Raw genomic sequence first — 19,898 nt, 5'->3', positions numbered from 1 at the left:
AGGTAATTCCATGAGGGTGGGACTAGTAAATGTTTAACCAAGTCAAGGAACACTATTTCAGTCATCCCCAAGAACTAGAATTTCAAGAACCTCATCATGCTACCCCTTCATAAGCATCTGGTTATAACTTCTAAACTTTAAATGAATGTAAGGCCAACTGCTCAAAGGAATCTAAAAATAGAGTGATTGCCCTAGTTAAAATATTGCTCTTCTATTCCCCTTTTAATTTTTTTCCTCAAGGGCAATGCCCTTCAATTTTAATTTCATGGACTCATTACCCTGGGGAATTTTCCATAGCCCTTTCTTCCCCTATCTTTCACCGGCAGCAGCTTTTCTGAACTTTGTCCTACAGGTAGAGCTTCCAAAGGATTATCATGAACTCTGAGTAGTCAAACTCATTCCATTCTGCTGCCCATTATCTGCTCAAACGAAAAGCTTATGGGGGGAAAATGGAACTAAAATTACCTGTTTGTATCCTCTGAGCACAGGGTTCTGAAATATCCCAGTCATTATTTTCCATAGATACTTTAGTTAAGGATAAGGAGCATTTACAATATTTTGAATATTCAGTATTCAGAAGTTGTAAATTATTTATCCAAACCTGGCAAAATGGATGCAACACAAGACAGTTCCCTAGTGTCTATCCCCTCATCCAGAGGAACAGGAGCATCAAGTGGAATGAAATCCATTACAATATTAACGGTGATGTTGTTACAATTCAATTCTTTCTTCTTTATACTTCATTAATTCATTAGACAGACATTTATATCAAGAGCTGACTATGTGGCACTATGTGTTATAGACACTGGGGTTGGAGTGAGGTACAAAATTGACAAGGTTCCTGTTCTTACCAGATTTTCTACAATAATCGTGTATACTCTTATAAAGCGAAAGAAACATTGAAAATACTAACTTTATAGATATTATCAAATCCTCTAGACAAGTCATATTTCTAAATTTCTATAAACAGTCCGTCAAGTAGTGTTGCTTTAGAAAAAAATATGTAATTATAAATTGTACCTGTGAGGATCTTTTGAGCTGGGTATGACTTTGTTACATTCTCTCTTGTCAAATACTCCTTCAATCCAGGATTTCTGGGCCTAAACAGAAAGTGTCATCATTTAATACCCTAATTATGTAAGAAAACAGTGTAACCACAGTAGTTCAGGTAGGTAAGATACATTTAAGGATCGTGGATGATAATTAAAATGCCCAGACCAAACATAAATAGGCTAAACATTTACGGGCTTCTATTACAGATGACACAGACACAGTTAAGCCAAGTGTGAACATTAAAATACAAGTTACTTGGTCCAAAATCTCACCTTGAATAACAAGATCCCTAAATATACAAACCTCTGGCAAGGAAGTAAAGACATAACTGGTGTGTTCTCTTAATTCTGCTAAAAGGTACTTTCATATCTTGCACCATAAGCCTATGGAGAGAATATCAAGCTCTCAAAACTTCAAAATTCTCACTCATAAAGTCCCACTGTGGCTAAGATTTCACAGGAAGCTGGAAAGAGGAGAATTGCAACCTCAGCAAGATTTGATGCACATTCTGCAAGCATAGCTTACCACTGGCTGTGCAGCTTCAAGTTGCACAGGCTATGACTGTCCCTAAATCCAAGTGGGACATTGGTACTCACTCTTCCCCTTAATAAAATCCCTTCCATTCTACAAAATTCAAATCACAGCCAAGCTCCTCCATAAGCTGTATTGCACGTCCAGGCAGAGGACACTGCATCCACCGTGACAACTAACTAATGAGCTTGGCCTTGTCCTAATATGAAAACATTTCAACACAGGAATAAGTGTGCATGTACCTTTGTACACACATATGTATGAGAACAGAGATGAATGTGAGCTTTCTACAAGGGGGCTTTTTCAAACTCCACATTGGTGCAGTTCCCACCTCATTCTTATATCTGCTCACATCCTACCACAGATGAAATGCACTGGGCCAGAAAACAGGTTACAAATGCAGCTGTGGCGCCTCATTATCACACTACCCGCAGGTCTCCAGATGATTACAAATGAGGCAACTTACATAATTCTTTACATGGTTCAATGGATCTTGTCCAATATGTGCCAACCCTAAACGTAGTGTTCACCACTGAACACAACACTAGATAATCAGCTCTTGTTAAGCAAAAGGGAGGGAGGAAAAAAAACAAAGATTGATTGATTGGTTCCTGTGTATTTAAAACTTATCTATAAGCAAGGAAAACTTCCCAGATCAAGGTCAGATTCATCACAAATCATTCTACCCTCTTATCTTTTTGCATAGTCAGCAATATTTTTATACATTAAAAGAAATTCACTAAATTGGCAAAGCACTAAAAACATAAACTTGGAAAAATCCAGAGTCATAGCATTTAAAAGGAACTAAACAGAGAATTCACAATCTATTTATATCAATAAGAAATGACACAATCTATTTATATCAATAAGAAATGACACAATCTTTTAGAATCAGTTAAGCCCTGTCCCTTACTCAAAAACAGTAACAATTTCATTTATGTATTCTACAGACATTTATTAAGTATTAAATTTTTCAAAGCACTGACAAAGGTGCTACAGAGGAGTCAGTTTGTCCTCAAAGAATTCTTCATTTTGAATTTCAAAATATCTGAATCTATGAATTCATTCAACAAATATTTTAGACTGGTTGCCATGTTGCATGCTGGGATTTCTACTGGCAAACAAGACAAAGCTCCTGCTCTCAAGGAAATTAGAGTAAAAAGGAGGAAACAGAAGAAATTGATATTATTAAACTTCATGTACACCAATTAGCTATTAAAAACAGATGTGAAAAAAAGTCTATGATTCAGGAGCCTAAATATACAAATTAAGCAAGCTGCGCTCAACTATTCTCTCTTTTAAAAGGCTGGAAAGTAGGATTATCTGGGCAAGTTACTCAATTTCTTCATGCCTGTTTGCTCACCTATAAAAATGGAGATCATAATAATACATCATAGAGCTATCTGAAAGGATTAGATAAATTAAAGGCTTGGAATTCTTCCTGGGACATAATAAGGCTCAAAAAAGCTTAGCTATTATTATTGATAATATCAAACATAAAAATTAACTTCTGATCGGTGGGTGGCCTGGGAACTGAACTTTGGTGTATTTTTTTTTTTTTTTTCATAGAAAAATCCCTCTTGACCTCCAAATTTCCCTCATAAGTCTCTTGTACTACTTTACAGTCCACTTTCCCCTCCTGGACTCCAGCTCCTATAGGCCCAGTGCCAGTCATTTCTGTTGCCCCAGGGCCAAGGCAATGATTGTAGAATGAGTAATAAAATGAACACACCTAAAATAGAACTTCAGGAACCTGTATATACAATTTTCCCTCCAAAGGTGTAAACAGGAAACCTGTGTCTTAACAAGAACATAGAAATTTTCCTCCTGCAATTCCCGTATCTTATCTCAACAGTACCAGAAAAAGAAAACAGCCTTAATTGCAAGTGTTTCAAACAGTTGTCAATCTAGAACTTTACTTTTCCCCCCACCTCATAATAGTATCCTTTTTTATATACTCTCCAGCACGTCCAGTTCAGCAGAGAACCAAATGTTTGTTGGTTCTGATTCAATAGCACAAATCCATATGGAAGAAACATCCAATGTGCTGGCATCTGCCACTAGAGCAGCCGTGGTAGTTGAGAGTGGGGATTATGCCATTTCTGCAGTATCACGGCAGTCTTCAGAGACTGGATGTTTTTGTTTGTTTTTTAATTGTTGTGAGTTGTGGGAGGGAAAGACAGAGGAGAAAGAAGGGAAATAGTGTTGGTCTCAGTGTGCCTCACCCTAAAACTTAATCAGACTTTCCATCCAGTCCGAAGAAATGTCCAAAAAATGAACAAAATGAGATATCTTGGGGACAGGACCCAAGTCTAAATGAGAGAAAATCAGCAGGCCCAGTTCTTCAAAAAGATGCAAGACCCAAACCAAGGTCTCGGACAAAAAAAGGAAGACCGGATGCAGTAAAGAAACAGGTTAAGACCAGTAAGAGCCAAGATGGCCATGTAAACTACCTCTGCTTGCACTCTTTGCTCATTATCCCCTGCTTATAACGTATTAGCGTGCTAAAAGAAACTTCCACCAGTGCCATGACAGTTTACAGTCTCCATCATAACCTCTGGAAGGTACCGTACACAGTATGAAAAGAAGGGGAACACCTCAATTCCTGGAAATCTCTGTCCTTTCCCCAGAAAGCCCATGAATACCTACCCCTTATTTAGCATATAATCAGGAGATAGCCATAAATAGAGTTCTCCAGCAATGTACAGGTGCTACCTTGTCTATGGGGTACTCTGCTTGCTGTTTGTTTGTTTAACGCATATTGCTTTCGTTTCCAACTTAAGGCTCACACTTGCATTCTTTCCTGAACAAAGCTAAGAAACTTCTTGGCCTTCAGGCCAGACCCCAATTTTGGGGTCCATTTTCCTGTGTCATAAACACGAAATTCATTTATTTTTCATGCACAACTCACATACACAGCCTAAAGTTAGTTTTATACAATATTTTTAAAATTTTGTGCATGAAACAAAGTTTTAACTGCATTTTGACTGCCACTTGTCACATGAGCTGAGGTGTGGAATTTTCCACTTGTGGTGTCATTTTGGCACTAAAGAAGTTTTGGATTTTGGAGTATTTTGGATTTCAGATTTTTAGATTAGGGATGCTCAACTCGTATTTTCTACTCTAAGGCTTTTTACTGTTTCCAGATAACAGATTCTCTCAGGGGAATTTCTGAAAAAGCATAATCTTAGAGGTGTTCCTGAATTTTCAAAACATGATTTTTTTTAACATCCACTAAAGCTCCATGATTGGGGGTAAAAGGAGACTAAGATACCAGGTCATTTGTTTTCTTTTTTTTTTTTTTTGAGACAGAGTCTCACTCTGTTGCCCAGGCTAGAGTGAGTGCCGTGGCATCAGCCTAGCTCACAGCAACCTCAAACTCCTGAGCTCAAGCGATCCTCCTGTCTCAGCCTCCCGAGTAGCTGGGACTACAGGCATGCGCCACCATGCCCGGCTAATTTTTTCTATATATATTTTTAGCTGTCCATATAATTTCTTTCTATTTTTAGTAGAGATGGGGTCTCGCTCTTGCTCAGGCTGGTCTCGAACTCCTGAGCTCAAACGATCCGCCCACCTCGGCCTCCCAGAGTGCTAGGATTACAGGCGTGAGCCACCGCGCCCGGCCAATTTGTTTTCTTTCTACAACTTTTTTGCACCTTAACAAAAATCTAACATCTATCAGGTACTTCTGCAGTAGAACTGACAGCTTACTCCCATTCTCATGTTCCCCATTCTATCTTAACCACATCCCAGCACTAAGAGTGTTCATTTGCATGCACTGGGCTATCCTTTCTCTCTTAATCTTATTGTAATCCACTTCAAAAGAAGGCGTTCTTATTTATCTTGAAATCCACAACAGTAGAATGCATCAAATAGATAAGTATAAACTTATTTCCATGCTCCAGATCAACATTCGATATTTTCTCTACAGAGCTTCTCCCTTGAAGCAAGAGCCCCTTCAAACTGAGTGCCAGGCAGATGGACTCCAGGGTGCACCAACCATCAATCTGTGGGTTCAGGAAAGCTCCATCGGTGCAAAGCCAGCCCACCCACTCGGAATAGTCAGTTCAGGACCTTCTGCCGCGTTTTGTCTGAATTCTGCAGGGATATCTCATCTGACTCACTTGATCCAAGAAGAACAGTCTCAGAAAAACAGCGTCCAAACCGAGAATCAAGGGCCTGTTCCACCAACACTGCCATGAGTTATGTGGACTGATTTTCCACTGTATAGTCTTTCCAGGAGGTATGATTTGGCAGGGCTTCACAAAGAGTACACAAGATAACCTTATACATTTTTCTAGTTTGGGGTGAGAAAAGGTGGCCACTATTTGGCTGGTAGACTTTTTTTTTTTTTTGTAACATCTCTAAAAACAGAATGTGAAATGTCACTGCTGTGTAGGTAAGAAATTTTACTCACATTTCATACACTGATTTGTCGAGCAAATGCACTTGGAACCTCAGAAGGAATTTCTAGATCATATAAATTCATGAGGAAATGAGTAAAACATTTATGAATCCTCCACAAGGCCAAATGGAGAATAAGAGGAACTCAACAGTGACCCTTCAAGTAAAGTTTATCATAAAGGTGAAGACTAAAGTGATACCATACCCCTTCCTCCCGCTTTCCAAATTGGATAAAGGCCTCATGATTTCAGCCCAAAAACCCAATTTCAAAATAGCAGTGAAAGACACCTTTTCACTCAGATGTTACGCACACTTCAGGGTTTGACTGGTCTCCTAGGGAATTAAATATACAAATAAAACATTTATAAGTTCAGATCATGTTAAGTCATTTTGATAAGAAGGAAAGAGGCAACGGAAGAATTGTTTGTGAGTATTCTTTGCAACTGTCCCTGGATAGTAAAATACAGAGCCTTAATTGAATGCTGGGCTTATTTGTAGTACAACCATTCCAATCTATCAAGGTTTTCCAATTAGATGCACTCAATCCTCTCCAATTTTCAAGCAGCAAAATACTCACAAATTTGTTGTCTATGTACACAGATGGACTTTATGCTCCAAATATCCTTTTACATTACCCAAAACTTTACTGAGACTATATCTGAGTGAACTACATAGTCTAAAAAACCCCTTTCTTGGGTTGACCAGTGAAATTATAATACTGACTTTCAGGAAACTTACCATCCTCTGGGACAATAAAGCCTTTACTAGGAGTTACAGGTTAAATTTTATTTATGTCATTCACAGTAAGGTTTAGATAGGCAATGGAGATTATTTGTCTTATTTTGTTAGTGTAGCATAGCAGAAAAAATACCAAAACAGGAATTTGCTTCATAAAATTTGGTAGAGACACATACCACATACGTAACTTAGACAAATTCAAAAGCTTTGCTAAAAGAATTGAGAGAAGACTGGAAGATGAAAAGTAAGACAGAGAGAGAAATGATTTCAAAAATGTGGGCAGTTTCATTTCTATTCCACTTTCAGGAATATATCATGCCCAAGAGCAGTAGTTCTCAAAATTTTGTGGCTTAGGGGCTTAGGATCCCTTCATACTCATAAAACTTATCAAGGACTCCCAAAAAGCTCTGTGTGTGTGTGTGTGTGTGTGTGTGTGTGTGTGTGTGTTTTAGAGACAGGATCTCACTCTGTTGCCCACACTGGAGTACAACCTCCAACTCCTGGGCCTAAAGTGAGCCTCCTGCTTCCGCCTCCCTAGAAGCTGGGACTATAGGCATGTACCACCATACCTGGCTAATTTTTTTAATTTTTATAGAGGCAGAGTCTCACTATGTTGTCCAGGATGGTCTCCAACTCCTGGCCTCAAGCAATTGTCCTACCTCAGCCTTCCAAAATGTTGGGATTACAGGTATGAGCCACTGCACCCAGCCTCACAAAAGCTTTTATTTATACAAGACATGTTTTCCAATATTTACCATATAAGAAATTAAAACTTGAACTTTTAAAAATATCTACTTGTTAGTTGATTTGAACCTATTACGTGCTAATATAAAAATTTTCAAAAAAATAAGTTTATGAAGAGAGCATTGTCTTGGTATTTTTGCAAATCTCTTTCATGTCTGGCTTAAGACACTGGATTCTCTTATTTGCTTCTGCATTCAATCTATTTCAATAAGTGGTTTTGTATGAAGCATAAAAAGAAAATCAGCTTTACACAGACATGTAGTTGAAAAAGGAAAGAGTATTTTAATAGCCTTTGAGTTAATTGTGTACTCATCATGTAACCTTGGGAAAACTCCACTGTATACTCATGAGAGAAGGAATAAAAATGGCAAATAGCATCTTAGTGCCATTATGAAAATAATTTTGACTCTGAGGACCCTTTGAAAGGGGTCTCAGGGACTTCTAGGAGTCCTTAGACCACACGTAGAGAACTACTGCCCATGAGTGACTGTGTGTAGACACTAGGGCAAGGTGTGTGAGAGCAAGAATATACCATTTCCTAGCTGGTCTCAGTTCCCACATACATATCTTCACCTGTATATCTTAGTCTGCATATTTTAGTGCCTACCACACCCACTCTCCCAAAGACTTCATTAAAATCAGTGACCTTGGCGAGGTGTGATGGCTCACGCCTGTAATCCTAGCACTCTGGGAGGCCGATGCAGGAGGATCGCTGGAGATCAGGAGTTCGAGACCAGCCTGAGCAAGAGTCAGACCTTATCTCTACTAAAAATAGAAATAATTAGCCAGACAACTAAAAATAGAAACAAAAAATTAGCCAAGTGTTGTGGTGAGCACCTGCAGTCCCAGCTATTCATGAGGCTGAGGCAGGAGGATTGCTTGAGCCCAGGAGGGTTTTTTTGGTTTTGGTGTTTTTGGTTTTTTTTTTTTTTCTTTTTAGACAGAGTCTCGCTCTGTTGCCAGGGTTAGAGTGCCGTGGTGTCAAGCTCACAGCAACCTCAAACTCCTGGGCTTAAGCAATCCTTCTGCCTCAGCCTCTTGAGTAGCTGGGACTACAGGCATGTGCCACCATGTCCGGCTAATTTTTATATATATATATATATATATATATATATAATTTTAGCTGTCCAGATAATTTCTTTCTATTTTTAGTAGAGACGGGGTCTCACTCTTGCTCAGGCTAGTCTCAAACTCCGGACCTCGAGAGATCTTCCTGCCTCGGCCTCCCAGAGTGCTAAGATTACAGGCGTGAGCCACCGCGCCCGGCCGAGCCCAGGAGTTTGAGGTTGCTGTGAGCTAGGCTGATGCCATGGCACTCTAACCCGGGCAACAGAGTGAACTTCTGTCTCAAAAAATAAAATAGAATAAAATAAAATAATAAAATAAAATAAAATAGATAAAATAAAATCAGTGACCTTGGAAGCTTGTGGCATATGGGACCAGCCCTTCATAACCCATGGGCAGGATACATTCTACCAGCTCATCTACTCTGCCTTTAAAACATTGACACTTCTAAGAAGACTAGGTTTACTCATACACTCATTAAAAAATATTTAACTCATATTATTAATATTTATAAATTATAAATAAATAAAAGAGTGTCCCAAATGCCAATGGAGAAGCACCTATGTTTATTAACAGATACTAAATAAGGAGTAAGTCATAAATGGTACAAGAGTAGGACATAGAACTCTGCAGGAGAAATTCCTTCTGCCTGCAGATATCTGAGAAGTCTTCATGGAAGGCACGGAATTTCGGAAGGTCCTTGAAAGACAACAAAGGTTTTGAGAGGTGATGATGGAAGTCCATGGTGGTTAGAAAGGCAGAGATTTCCCTTCAAGAGAATTTAGAAGAGGTTCATGTTAAGGTGATGATAAAGGCCATGAGGTCACTGAGAAGCAGAGAACAGAGAAGATTAAAAAAAAAAAAAAAAAAAAAAACCAAGAATTTTTAGAAACATCTAAACTTGAGAGTGCAGAAAAAAAGGAGTTCAGGGAATGAAAAACAGAGTTACTAACCAGGATAGTGGCATGATTAGGGAAGGGAGAAAATTTCTCTCCTTAATAAATACAGAGGAGGCAGCTAGTCAGTATAAGATGCTCTTGGGAGAAACAACATTATAAACAACCCCACTAAGTCAAAAATATAAAGCAAAAGCCAACATTAATGTAGCCTTTCATATATGCCAAAGGTTGTGCTAAATGTTTTATGTGCTTTAGCTAAAGTAATATTCCCAACTGTGTGACTAATAACAATACTTACTCCCTTTTTACATAGGAGGAGCAGGTTCCATATAATATCAACACCAAAGGTGCTTGACAGCCACAACATTTTGTAGGCAAAGTTAAGAGAAAGTTTATTTTATGTTGAGGAAACAGGACCTTGTTTGTAGAGAAATGATAAGTCAACAAAAAAAGAGAGGGTGAGCACAGTGGCTCACGCCTGTAATCCCAGCACTTTGGGAAGCTGAGGTGGGAGGATCACTTCAGGCCAGTTGTTCGAGACCACCACAGGCAACACAGCGAGACTCTTTCTCTACAAAAAAATTAAAAAGTTAGCTGAGTGCAGTGGCACACCCCTGTAGTCCCAGCTACTCAGGAAGCTGAGGCAGGAGGATTCCCAGGAGTTTGAGGCCAGCCTGGGCAACGTAGCAAGATCCCTGGTCTCTAAAATAAAAATAAATAAACAAACATAATAGTAATAAAATAAACAAAAATTTTATTTCCAGAAGACCAATCTCCTTATACATTCACTATGGCTTTAATGTTCAGAAGTTTCCAAATATGTACAGCAGAACTCTGAAAACATATGAATATTGTACAGCAACAAAGACAACTAAAGATCAGAAGACTTCAACCAAAAAACTTCAATGAAAAGAGTGCTCGGTTTTTCTGATTATATATCTACAAAAGTCATGTTTTATGACTTATGAAGTAGGATGCTACAGAAGAGAAAGAAGAGAAGGAGAAGGCAGACGAGAGGGCTTTGGTGTTTCATTGCCCCCTGATCTGGGCAGTCCACTCATCTGCACCAACTCAGCTGACTGGGTATATAAAACTCACCTCATTTACCCCATTTAAAAAGAAACAATAGAGTCTTACGGAAAACTTAACCCATCCAAAGCCACATCTGTCACTTCTCCCACCAAAACCTGTCCCTCTCCCGTATTCCCTCAGGGCTCCCCAATATACCCAAATGTCCAAGTTAGAAACCAGGGCAACATTCTTGATTCCTCCCAACGCTTACTTTCCATTCAATCAGCCACCAAGGTCTATTCATTCCACCTCTTAAATATCTCTTGCATCTGCCCACCTCTCTGCATCTATATTACCACTACCCTAGTTAAAGTCACCATAAACTCTTGCCTAGATTGCCTCCCAGGCCTTTCTGCCCTCAATTTTCTCTTCTTCAATCCATTCTCTGCAATGAAGCCTATAATCTTCTTAAAGTGAATAAGTGAACAAGTCATTCTTCTGCAAAACCTTCAAATTTCCCCAGTGTCTTCAGGATAAAGTTCAAAAGTCCTTCACATGGGCTGCAGTCCACTGCCTATCATGTCTTGAGTGCTCCCTCTCCCACCTCATCTCTTGCTCCTCTCTACTTCAATCTCCACATTCTACATATACTGAACACCAGCTTGAGCAAGAGCAAGACCCCATCTCTACTTAAAAATAGCAAAATTAGCCGGGCATGGTGGCACATGCCTGTAGTCCCAGCTACTCGGGAGGCTGAGGCAGGAGGATCGCTTGAGCCCAGGAGTTTGAGGTTGCTGTGAGCTAGGCTGATGCCACGGCACTCATCCAGGCAACAGAGAGAGACTATGTCTCCAATAAATAAATAAATAAATAAAAATTAAAAAATATAGCTAAATATACTGAACAACTTTGAATTTTCTGAATTCACGTCCCAGTGTTCTCTACATGCTGTTCTCTCTGCCTGGAATACTCTCCACTCCCCTTCTTTCTCTACCAATGTAGACATCATATTTTCTAGAAAACTTCTGGAAACCTCCAGTCTGAAACAGGACCTCCTTCCAATGTGCTCTTTGAGCCTCTGATGCTCATTCTCACACACAGAACTGTCATGATCTATTGGGGCCCACTGTCCTCTAAGTCCTGGAAAACAGGGAACTGTCTTGTTCCTTCCAGTATCCCTGGGGCCTAGCTGAGTTCTGGGTACATATATGAGCATTTTACCAGTGCTTTCTAATGTATATCCTGCAGAACAAGGATACTGTATTATGCAGGAGAAAAAGAAAATGTTTTGTGGCTGTACAACTACAAACAAGTATTGTGACTCTCTACAAGGGATAAACTATCCATTGTCCTCTTACATATATCAGCAAGGATTTTTTCTCTGAGGGTACCATACACTTGTTTCTACAGGATGCAATTTTGGGAAATTCTTTTCCAAGACATTTCCAACAATTATCAATGAAGAATGCCCCTTTCCCTAAATCTTTTACCTTTATTTAAGATTTTTATCTTAATCTTTGTGGGTTTTATCTTAACTTAAAATACAAAGTCAGGTGCAGTGGCTCACACCTATAATCCCAGCACTTTGGGAGGACAAGCAAGGTGGGAGGATCGCTTGAGACCCAGAGTTTGAGACCAGCCTGAGCAACATAGCCAGACCTTGTCTCTACAAAAATTAGAAAAATTATCCGGGTGTGGTTGTGCGCCTGTAGTCCCAGCTGAGGAGGCTGAGGCAGGGGGATCCCCTGAGCCCAGGAGTTTAAGGTTGCAATGAGTTATGATGACACCATTGCACTCCAGCTCAGGCAACAGAGTAAGACCTTGTCCCAAATATATATATATATACAAAATATGAAAATAAGATTTTTTAAAATCTAATCTTTAAAATTTTTAACTTAACAGAAAACTCTTTTAACTTAATTTAAAAGATCTTAAAAATCTTTAATTTTTTATTGTCTTTTAAAATAATGATTTAGGGTAGGGTCCAAACCAGTTTTTTATTCAGGAAAAAAAAAAAACTCACATCCAGAATAATGATTCCTCTAATATTCTAAGAGGAAAAAGATGTTTTAATAGAATAAGGGTGGTCCAGGAAGTTGAGACTCAGAAGTCTGCCAGTGGGATACTAAGAATCCTGTAACAAAAGTTGGCAGATGTGAAATATCACTTGCTAGGCTAAAATTTCCCAACGCCTGTTTCTTGCTATTACACTTGATATTCAAAGATCCAATGTTGTTTAGAAACTAACTGTACTTTCAGTGCAATTGAGGAAGGAAAGGAGAGGACACCTGCCTCTACGTCACTGAGGAGCTAAACTACAGAACAGGTTTCCATTTTCACTGGGATTTGATTATGAAGACATTTCTTCTCTATTTAATTTCTCCTGCTATTATAAGATGAGAAGAAATACATTTTATCCATAAGAAGTAGACCTTGAAATGACCCAAAAAGGCAATAATAAAGGAGAGATTTGAAAAAAGAAAAGCAGCTTTTCTTTTTTGAAGAATGTGTCACTCAAATGCTCCTAACATTTTGTGATTGTATAACAAAGAGGAACATTACATACCTTAGCCACCTCCAGTTGCAAACCCAGGCCGCCCAATAAATATATAATTTTTAAAACCACTATCATTATCTGTAGGTCAAAGAATAAAACTGGAAGCCCCTGGAATTCCAGGCCTCAGTCTGCACCTTACAGCAGCTCTTCCCTTGAGTTAAACTGAAAGGAGAGATGCTGTCCCGGAGAGGACATCCACAGCGAAGGACCAGGAAGGGCTCTATCGGGGCACGTGGCTCCTGCTCCTTCACCAACCCTGCTCTTCAACCAGATATTTGCTAAACCCAAGTGCTCACCAGAAAGATTTCTTTCTCCTTTTTTTTTTTCTCTTTTGAGACAGACTCTCGCTCTGTCGCCCTTGGGTAGAGTGCAGTGGTGTCATCGTAGCTCACCGCAACCTCAAACTCCTGGGCTCAAGAGATCCTCTTGCCTCAGCCTGCCGAGTAGCTGGGACTACAGGTGCACACCACCACAATCGGCTAAGTTTTCTATTTTTCGTAGAGACGGGGTCTCGCTCCTGCTCAGGCTGGTCTGGAGCTCCTGAGTTGAAGCAATCCTCCCTCCTCAGCGTCCCAGAGTGCTAGGATTACAGGTGTGAGCCACCTCACCCGGCCAAGATGCAATTTCTTTCTGAATTGTCTTTGAGAGAAGAGTTGCTTCTCAAGAATAGTTTTCCTTTTAAGGGCAGTGGTTATGTGGAGCTTAAGCCAAATATAAGCCCTAGCCTCTCTGTTGACTTCAAGAATAAAGATCCAATCTGTAAAGTCTTACACTAGTTCAAGATTTCCCCCTTATCTGGCATTCTGAAGGCTGTCCTAAAAATGCTAGTTAATTTTAGAAAGATTTTACATTCTAAGACTTTGGACCCTCTTCTCTCTGCTTGCTTGACATTGGGATCAAAGAGAAAAACATCCTGCTTAGGAGGCTGAGTTTCTCTGGGCCAGATAAGGACAAGATTGGGTTTGCTTTCTTTCTTTCTTTTTTTTTTTTTTTTAATCCCTCTAATGCAGATAATAAAGGTAGTTCCAAGATCAAGGAGCCAAAAAAAAAAAAAAAAAAGATACTAATAGTGGTGACAATGGTTAGGGGGGATTAACTGATACAGACCAAGGATCTTTACAGGGTACTTTTACCCTGTAAACTTAAATTCATCTGGGAGGAAAATTCTCTTTCCTGAGAAGATTATAAGATTCAATTTACAAAAACCTCCTAGCCCTTTGAAAGATCAATGAAGGATATATCTACTTTCTTTAGAAAGAAGCAAGATGTTTTCATATTCACAGGTTGACCTGGTCTGTAAGATAATATTAACTGCAGGGTAACAATTTATTCAGCACTCTCTAAGTGCCCACCTTGCATAATGCAAAGCACTTTTGTTTATTAACTCACTTAATCTGCCCAAGAGTGCCTGGGTGTGGTTATTATCCCCATTTTATGAATGAGGATACTGAATCTTAGAGAGGTTGAGTAATTTGCCCAAGTGACACAATAGCTTATAAAAATGACACGAGGATTCACATATAGGCAATCTGACTTGAGTCCACGCCGTTAGCAACTTCACTACACCTCACTTACTCACAGAATTTGTGCTAATACCAATCCCTGAAACAGTATAGTGTTTTAGGGCTTTCAAAGCATTTTCCTAAATATATGCTCATCAAATCCTTTGAGGTCCCTGGTAAATAATAATGAGTGAGATCAAGAATATATAATGCCCTGAAAAACCTCTGCCACATAGCATGTTCTCTGTGGGAATCCTCAGACCCACAGAAGTATCAGGAAGATCATGAACCCTTAGAAATTGTACTAAATTTTGTGTGGATATGAATACATATATTTCTCAGGAGAAAATCTCAAGAGCTGATCAAAACTAAGTGCCATACAAAGGATCTGAATAGAAAGTTCACCAGAGACCAAATGGCTAATAAGCCCATGAAAAGATGCTCAAAATTATTAGTCTTCAGGGAAAGGCAAAACCATGTGGTACTTCCTCACAACCACTAGGATGGCTATAATCAAAAAGTCAAACAATACAAAGGATGGGGGGAAATTGAACTATCAGAGATTGCTGATAATAATGCATATGATGCAGCCATTTGGGAAAAAATTCTAGCAGTTCCTCAAAAGGCTAAACACAGAGTTCCCATTTGACCCAGCAATTTTACTCCTAGGTAACTACTGCGCCCAGCCAGTATGCTGGAATTCCACAGAGAGATGACAGGAAACACCTAAATAAAGAGGGAAGCAAGGAAGCCCCTTCAGCTGGGATCAGCTGGGAGCTTGCAGAGGCTCCCCAGTGCCAGAAAAGTGAGTGACCCCCAATGGTCCACATTTCCTATAAGCCTAGGCATGGGAAAGCCCCCTGACCCACCAGGCCCTGAGAGCTGCCTGGAGACCACATGGTACATTGCTCCAGAGAGGAAGCTCAGGCTGGGTCCCACACACCTCCCAAGTCCTAAACAGCTAGCTGTAGCACAGCACCATTTTGAGATCCCAGCCTCCACTAGACTGCATCCTCCCCTGGAGACCCAACAGCCTCTGAATCTTCACATTCTTGGAAGCCCATTGTCAACTCTGCCCACAGCTAGGCACTGCCACTGGCTACTGCCACCAGGGCCAAAGCATATGCCATTGGTGGTGACTCCACCACCCTCAGTAGCAGTGTTGTCACACATTTAAAAGCATTCTGAGTCGCTGGGCATGGTGGCTCATGCTTATAATCCTAGCACTCTGGGAGGCCAAGGCAGGAAGATCGCGTGAGGTCAGGAGTTTGAGACCAGTCTTGGTAAAAGCGAGACCCACATCTACTAAAAATGGAAAGAAATTAGCTGGTGGTGTACACAGAGAAGCACTCTTAGGAAAGTCTGTCCTATTGATAGCCATCACTTGGAGCTAAAACAAGAACTTTGTAGCCACCTGTTTATGGCTGCTGGCACTGAAACAGTCTCCCAGCCCTACCCCAGCATTCCACCAGGGGCCTGGGGATCACCCTGTCCCTAACTCACACAGTAAGTGCCCACACCTCCACCTGGGGCAGGGGCTGAGGACAGGCCTGCCTATCCCAACTCCACCCCACCCCCAGTGCCTAGAGACCCACCAACAAAAGGCCTGGAGACTTCCCTGCCCCATGCACCACCATTGGCAACTGAACACTTTTCCTGGGGACCTGGTCCCAGCCTACTCCTGTCACTTTCAACATTTTTTAAAGGAGAAGAAATTTTTTTTCTTCACAGGCATGGTGGTGTGTGCCTGTAGTCCCAACCACTCAAGAGGCTGAAGCAAGAGAATTGCTTGAGCCCAGGAGTTTGAGGTTGCTGTGAGCTAAGTTAACACCATGGCACTCTAGCCTGGGCAACAGAGTGAGACTCTGTCTCAAAAAAAAAAATAATAATAATAATAAGGGCACAGCAAACATGAGAAAGCAAGGAAATATGACACCTCCAAAGAAACATAAGAATTTTCCAGCAACAGATCCCGATGAAACTCTGGGGAAAGAATTCAAAATATTGATTTTAAGGAAGTTTGCTGAGATACAAGAGAATACTGAAAAATAATACAAAGAAATCATAAAAATAATTTAGGATAGAATGAGAAACTTAATGAAGAGATAGATATCATAAAAGAGAACAAAACAGAAACAGAAATTCAGGAACTGAAAAATTCATTGAATGAAATACAAAATACATTAGAAAGCTTCAACAATAGACTAGATAAAGCAGAAGAAAGACTTTCAAGACTTGAAAACAGGTCTTTCGAAATGTCCCAGTCAGACAAAAATAAAGAAAAAAACAATAACAAAGAATGAGCAAAGGCTACATGACATATGGGACATTGTAATGTGAACAAGTATTCAAATTTTTGGTGCTCTAGGAAGCAAAGAGAAACTGAAAGGGATAGAAAACATATTTAATGAAATAATAACTGAATACTCCCCGAGTCTAGCAAGAGATTTAGATATCCAGGTACAGAAAGCCTAGAGATATCCTCAAAAAGATAAAATTTAAAAAGGTCTTTTCCAGGGCACATTATAGTCAAACTGTCAAAAGTCAAAAACTAAGAGAATTCTAAAAAGAGCAAGAGAAAAGTGTCTAGTCACTTATAAGGGAATCTCCATCAGACTAACAGCAGATTTCTCAGAAATCTTAAAGGCCAAGGGAGAATGAAATGATACATTCAATGTGCTGGGAACAAACCCTGCCATTCAAGAATACTATACCCATAAATGAAAGAGAAAGAAAGTCTTTCCCAGACTACCAAAAGCTGAGAGAATTCAACACTAGGTCAGCCCTACAAAGATGTTTATGGTCTGGTTCAGGTGGGTGTTTGAAAACAAGAAAAAAAAAAAAGAAGAAGAAGAAGAAATGTTAATGGGAGTCCTATGCGTGAAAGTGAAAGGATGATATTTACCATTATGAAAACACACGAAAGCATAAAACACACTGACAGAGCAAACACACAAATGAAGAAGAGTAAGGACTCAAATGTTACCACTCTGGAAAACCACCAAACCACAATGATAAACAATAAGAGACAAAGAAAGAATCAAAGAATATACAAAACAACCAGAAATCAATTAATAAAATGACAACAATAAGCACTCACATATCAGTAATAAGCATGATTGTAAACAGATTAAGCTTTCCACTTAAAATATATATACCAGCTAAATAGATAAAAAATCATGATCCAACTATATGCTACCTACGAAAGACTCATCTCACCTATAAAAGACTGAAAGTAAGGGATGGAAAATGGTATTCCACACAAATGGAAATCAAAGTGAGCAGGAGTAATAATACATATGTCAGATAAGACAGATTTTAAGTCAAAAACTATAAGAAGACAGATAAAAATTTAATGAATAATTTCATACATAATCCTTCACTCATACCTATGACTGTACCATGAAACTCTGAAAGTTCATTTAAATTTTAGCAATACAATTCCTGTTCTGTGACCCGTGCCCTTTTCTTTATTGTCAAAGATGCAGGACTCTGTAATGATTATGGAGAACCTATTTTGCTAAATTCTAAATCCAGTCATAAAATGAAACTCTGAACAGAAGATCACCATGCCCTAATTTTTCTATTTTTAGTAAAGACAAGGTCTCACTCTTGCTCAGGGTGATCTCAAACTCCTGACCCCCATCAATCCTCCCACCTCTGCCTCACAGAGTGCTGAGATTACAGGCATGAGCCACTTTGCCCAGCCCAACACGATGTTTTTATACTTACCTTGATGTACATAGACACAGTGAAGTGATTACTGCAGTCAAACAAATTAACATGCCCATAATCTCATATAGTTACTTTTCTTTCATTCTTTCTTTGCTGCTTTCTTTCTTTCCTTCTTTCTCTCTCCCTCTCTTTTACCACAAAAAAAAAAAAAAAAAAAAGTACCTACAATGTACTCTTTGGGCAAATTATCACTATACAATAAAATGTTTCTTTTAAAATTTAAAGAGCAAAGCTTTAAAAAGAGACAAAGAAGGTCATTATGCAATGACAAAGGGATCAATTCAGCTAGAGGACATAACAATTCCAAATGTATATGCACTCAACACCAGAGTACCCAGATATATAAAGCAAATATTAATAGATCTAAAGGGAGAAAGAGACTCCAACACAGTAATAGTTAGGGACTTCAACACTCTACTCTCAGCATTAGACAAATCATCTAGACACAAAATTAACAAAGAAACCTTAGATTTAAACGGCACTTTAGACCAAATGTACCTAACAGATACTAATAGAACATTTCATCCAGCAGCTACAGAATACACATTCTTATCAGCACATGAAACACTCTCCAGGATAGACAATATACTAAAACACAAAACAAGTATTAACTAATTGAAAAAAGTCAAACTCATATCAAGTATCTTCTCAGACCACAGTGAAATAAAACTAGACATCAGTAACAAGAGAAACACTGGAAGCTACAAATTCATGGAGAATAAACAACATGCTCCCAAATGGCCATTAGATCAAGGAAGAAATTAAGGTGGAAATAAAAATATTTCTTGAAACAAATGAAGATCAAACACGCGATACCAAAACCTAAGGGATACAGAAAAAGCAGTGGTAAGAGGCAGATATATAGAAATAAACACCAACATTGAAAGGGTATAAAGATTTCAAATGAACAATCTAATCATATACTTCAAGGAACAAGAAAAGCAGGCAAGCATGGTGGCTCACACCTGTATTCCTCACACTTTGGGAGGCCAAGGCAGGAGGACCCCTTGAAGCCAGGAGTTTAAGATCAGCCTGGGTAACACAGCAAGACCCCATTTTTGTATTTTTTTTTTTTAACAAATGCTTCTTAAAAAGAGAAGACATACAAATTGCCAACAGGTATATGAAAAAATGTTCAACATCACTAATCATCAGGGGAATGCAAATCAAAACTACAGTGAGGTATCATTTTACCCCAGTTAGAATGGCTAGTATTAAGAAGACAAAAAATAACAGATGCTGGCAAGGATGCAGAGAAAAAGGAACCCTTATACATTGTTGGTGGGAAAGTAAATTAGCACAACCAATATGGAAAACAGTATGCAGATTTCTCAAAAAATTAAAAACAGAACTGCCATACCATCCAGCAATTCCACTACTGGATATTTTTATCCAGCAAAAAGCTGATAAAAGCAAATGCAACTACTATATTTATATTCCCATTATGAAGAAGTTTGTATGAGAATCTTTGTTTTTGTTTTTAATTATGATGAAATATACAGAATGTAAAATTTATCATCCTAACCATTTTTAAGTGTGTAATTCAATTTTGTTAAGTATATTCATGTTGTTGTGTAACCAATCTCCAGAACTTTTTCATCTTGAAAAACTGAAACTCTATACCCATTACACAACTCCCCTTTGCTCCTCCCTCAGCCC

The 19,898-nt window shown here is 39.1% G+C and overlaps 1 protein-coding gene across 2 annotated transcripts in view; it reads right to left on the bottom strand.

Moving 5' to 3' along the window:
- Positions 1 to 19,898, bottom strand: part of TRPM6 (transient receptor potential cation channel subfamily M member 6) — a 163,862-nt gene that overhangs the window by 119,819 nt on the left and 24,145 nt on the right. The window contains exons 1-3 of one of the 2 annotated variants that reach the window (XM_069476383.1): positions 6,860 to 6,880; positions 4,376 to 4,387; positions 1,021 to 1,100 (exon numbers count right to left, since the gene is read on the bottom strand). In XM_069476383.1, coding sequence (XP_069332484.1) covers positions 1,021 to 1,100; positions 4,376 to 4,387; positions 6,860 to 6,880 — 113 coding nt within the window. Of the gene's footprint in view, positions 1 to 1,020; positions 1,101 to 4,375; positions 4,388 to 6,859; positions 6,881 to 19,898 lie in introns of those variants that run through there. The other variant, XM_069476382.1, reaches the window with a different exon arrangement.

The sequence above is a fragment of the Eulemur rufifrons genome, chromosome 7 (genome assembly GCF_041146395.1).
Source record: "Eulemur rufifrons isolate Redbay chromosome 7, OSU_ERuf_1, whole genome shotgun sequence".
NCBI lineage: Eukaryota > Metazoa > Chordata > Mammalia > Primates > Lemuridae > Eulemur > Eulemur rufifrons.
Note: the sequence above shows the minus strand (reverse complement) of the source record. Positions and strands in the feature narration are given on the sequence as shown.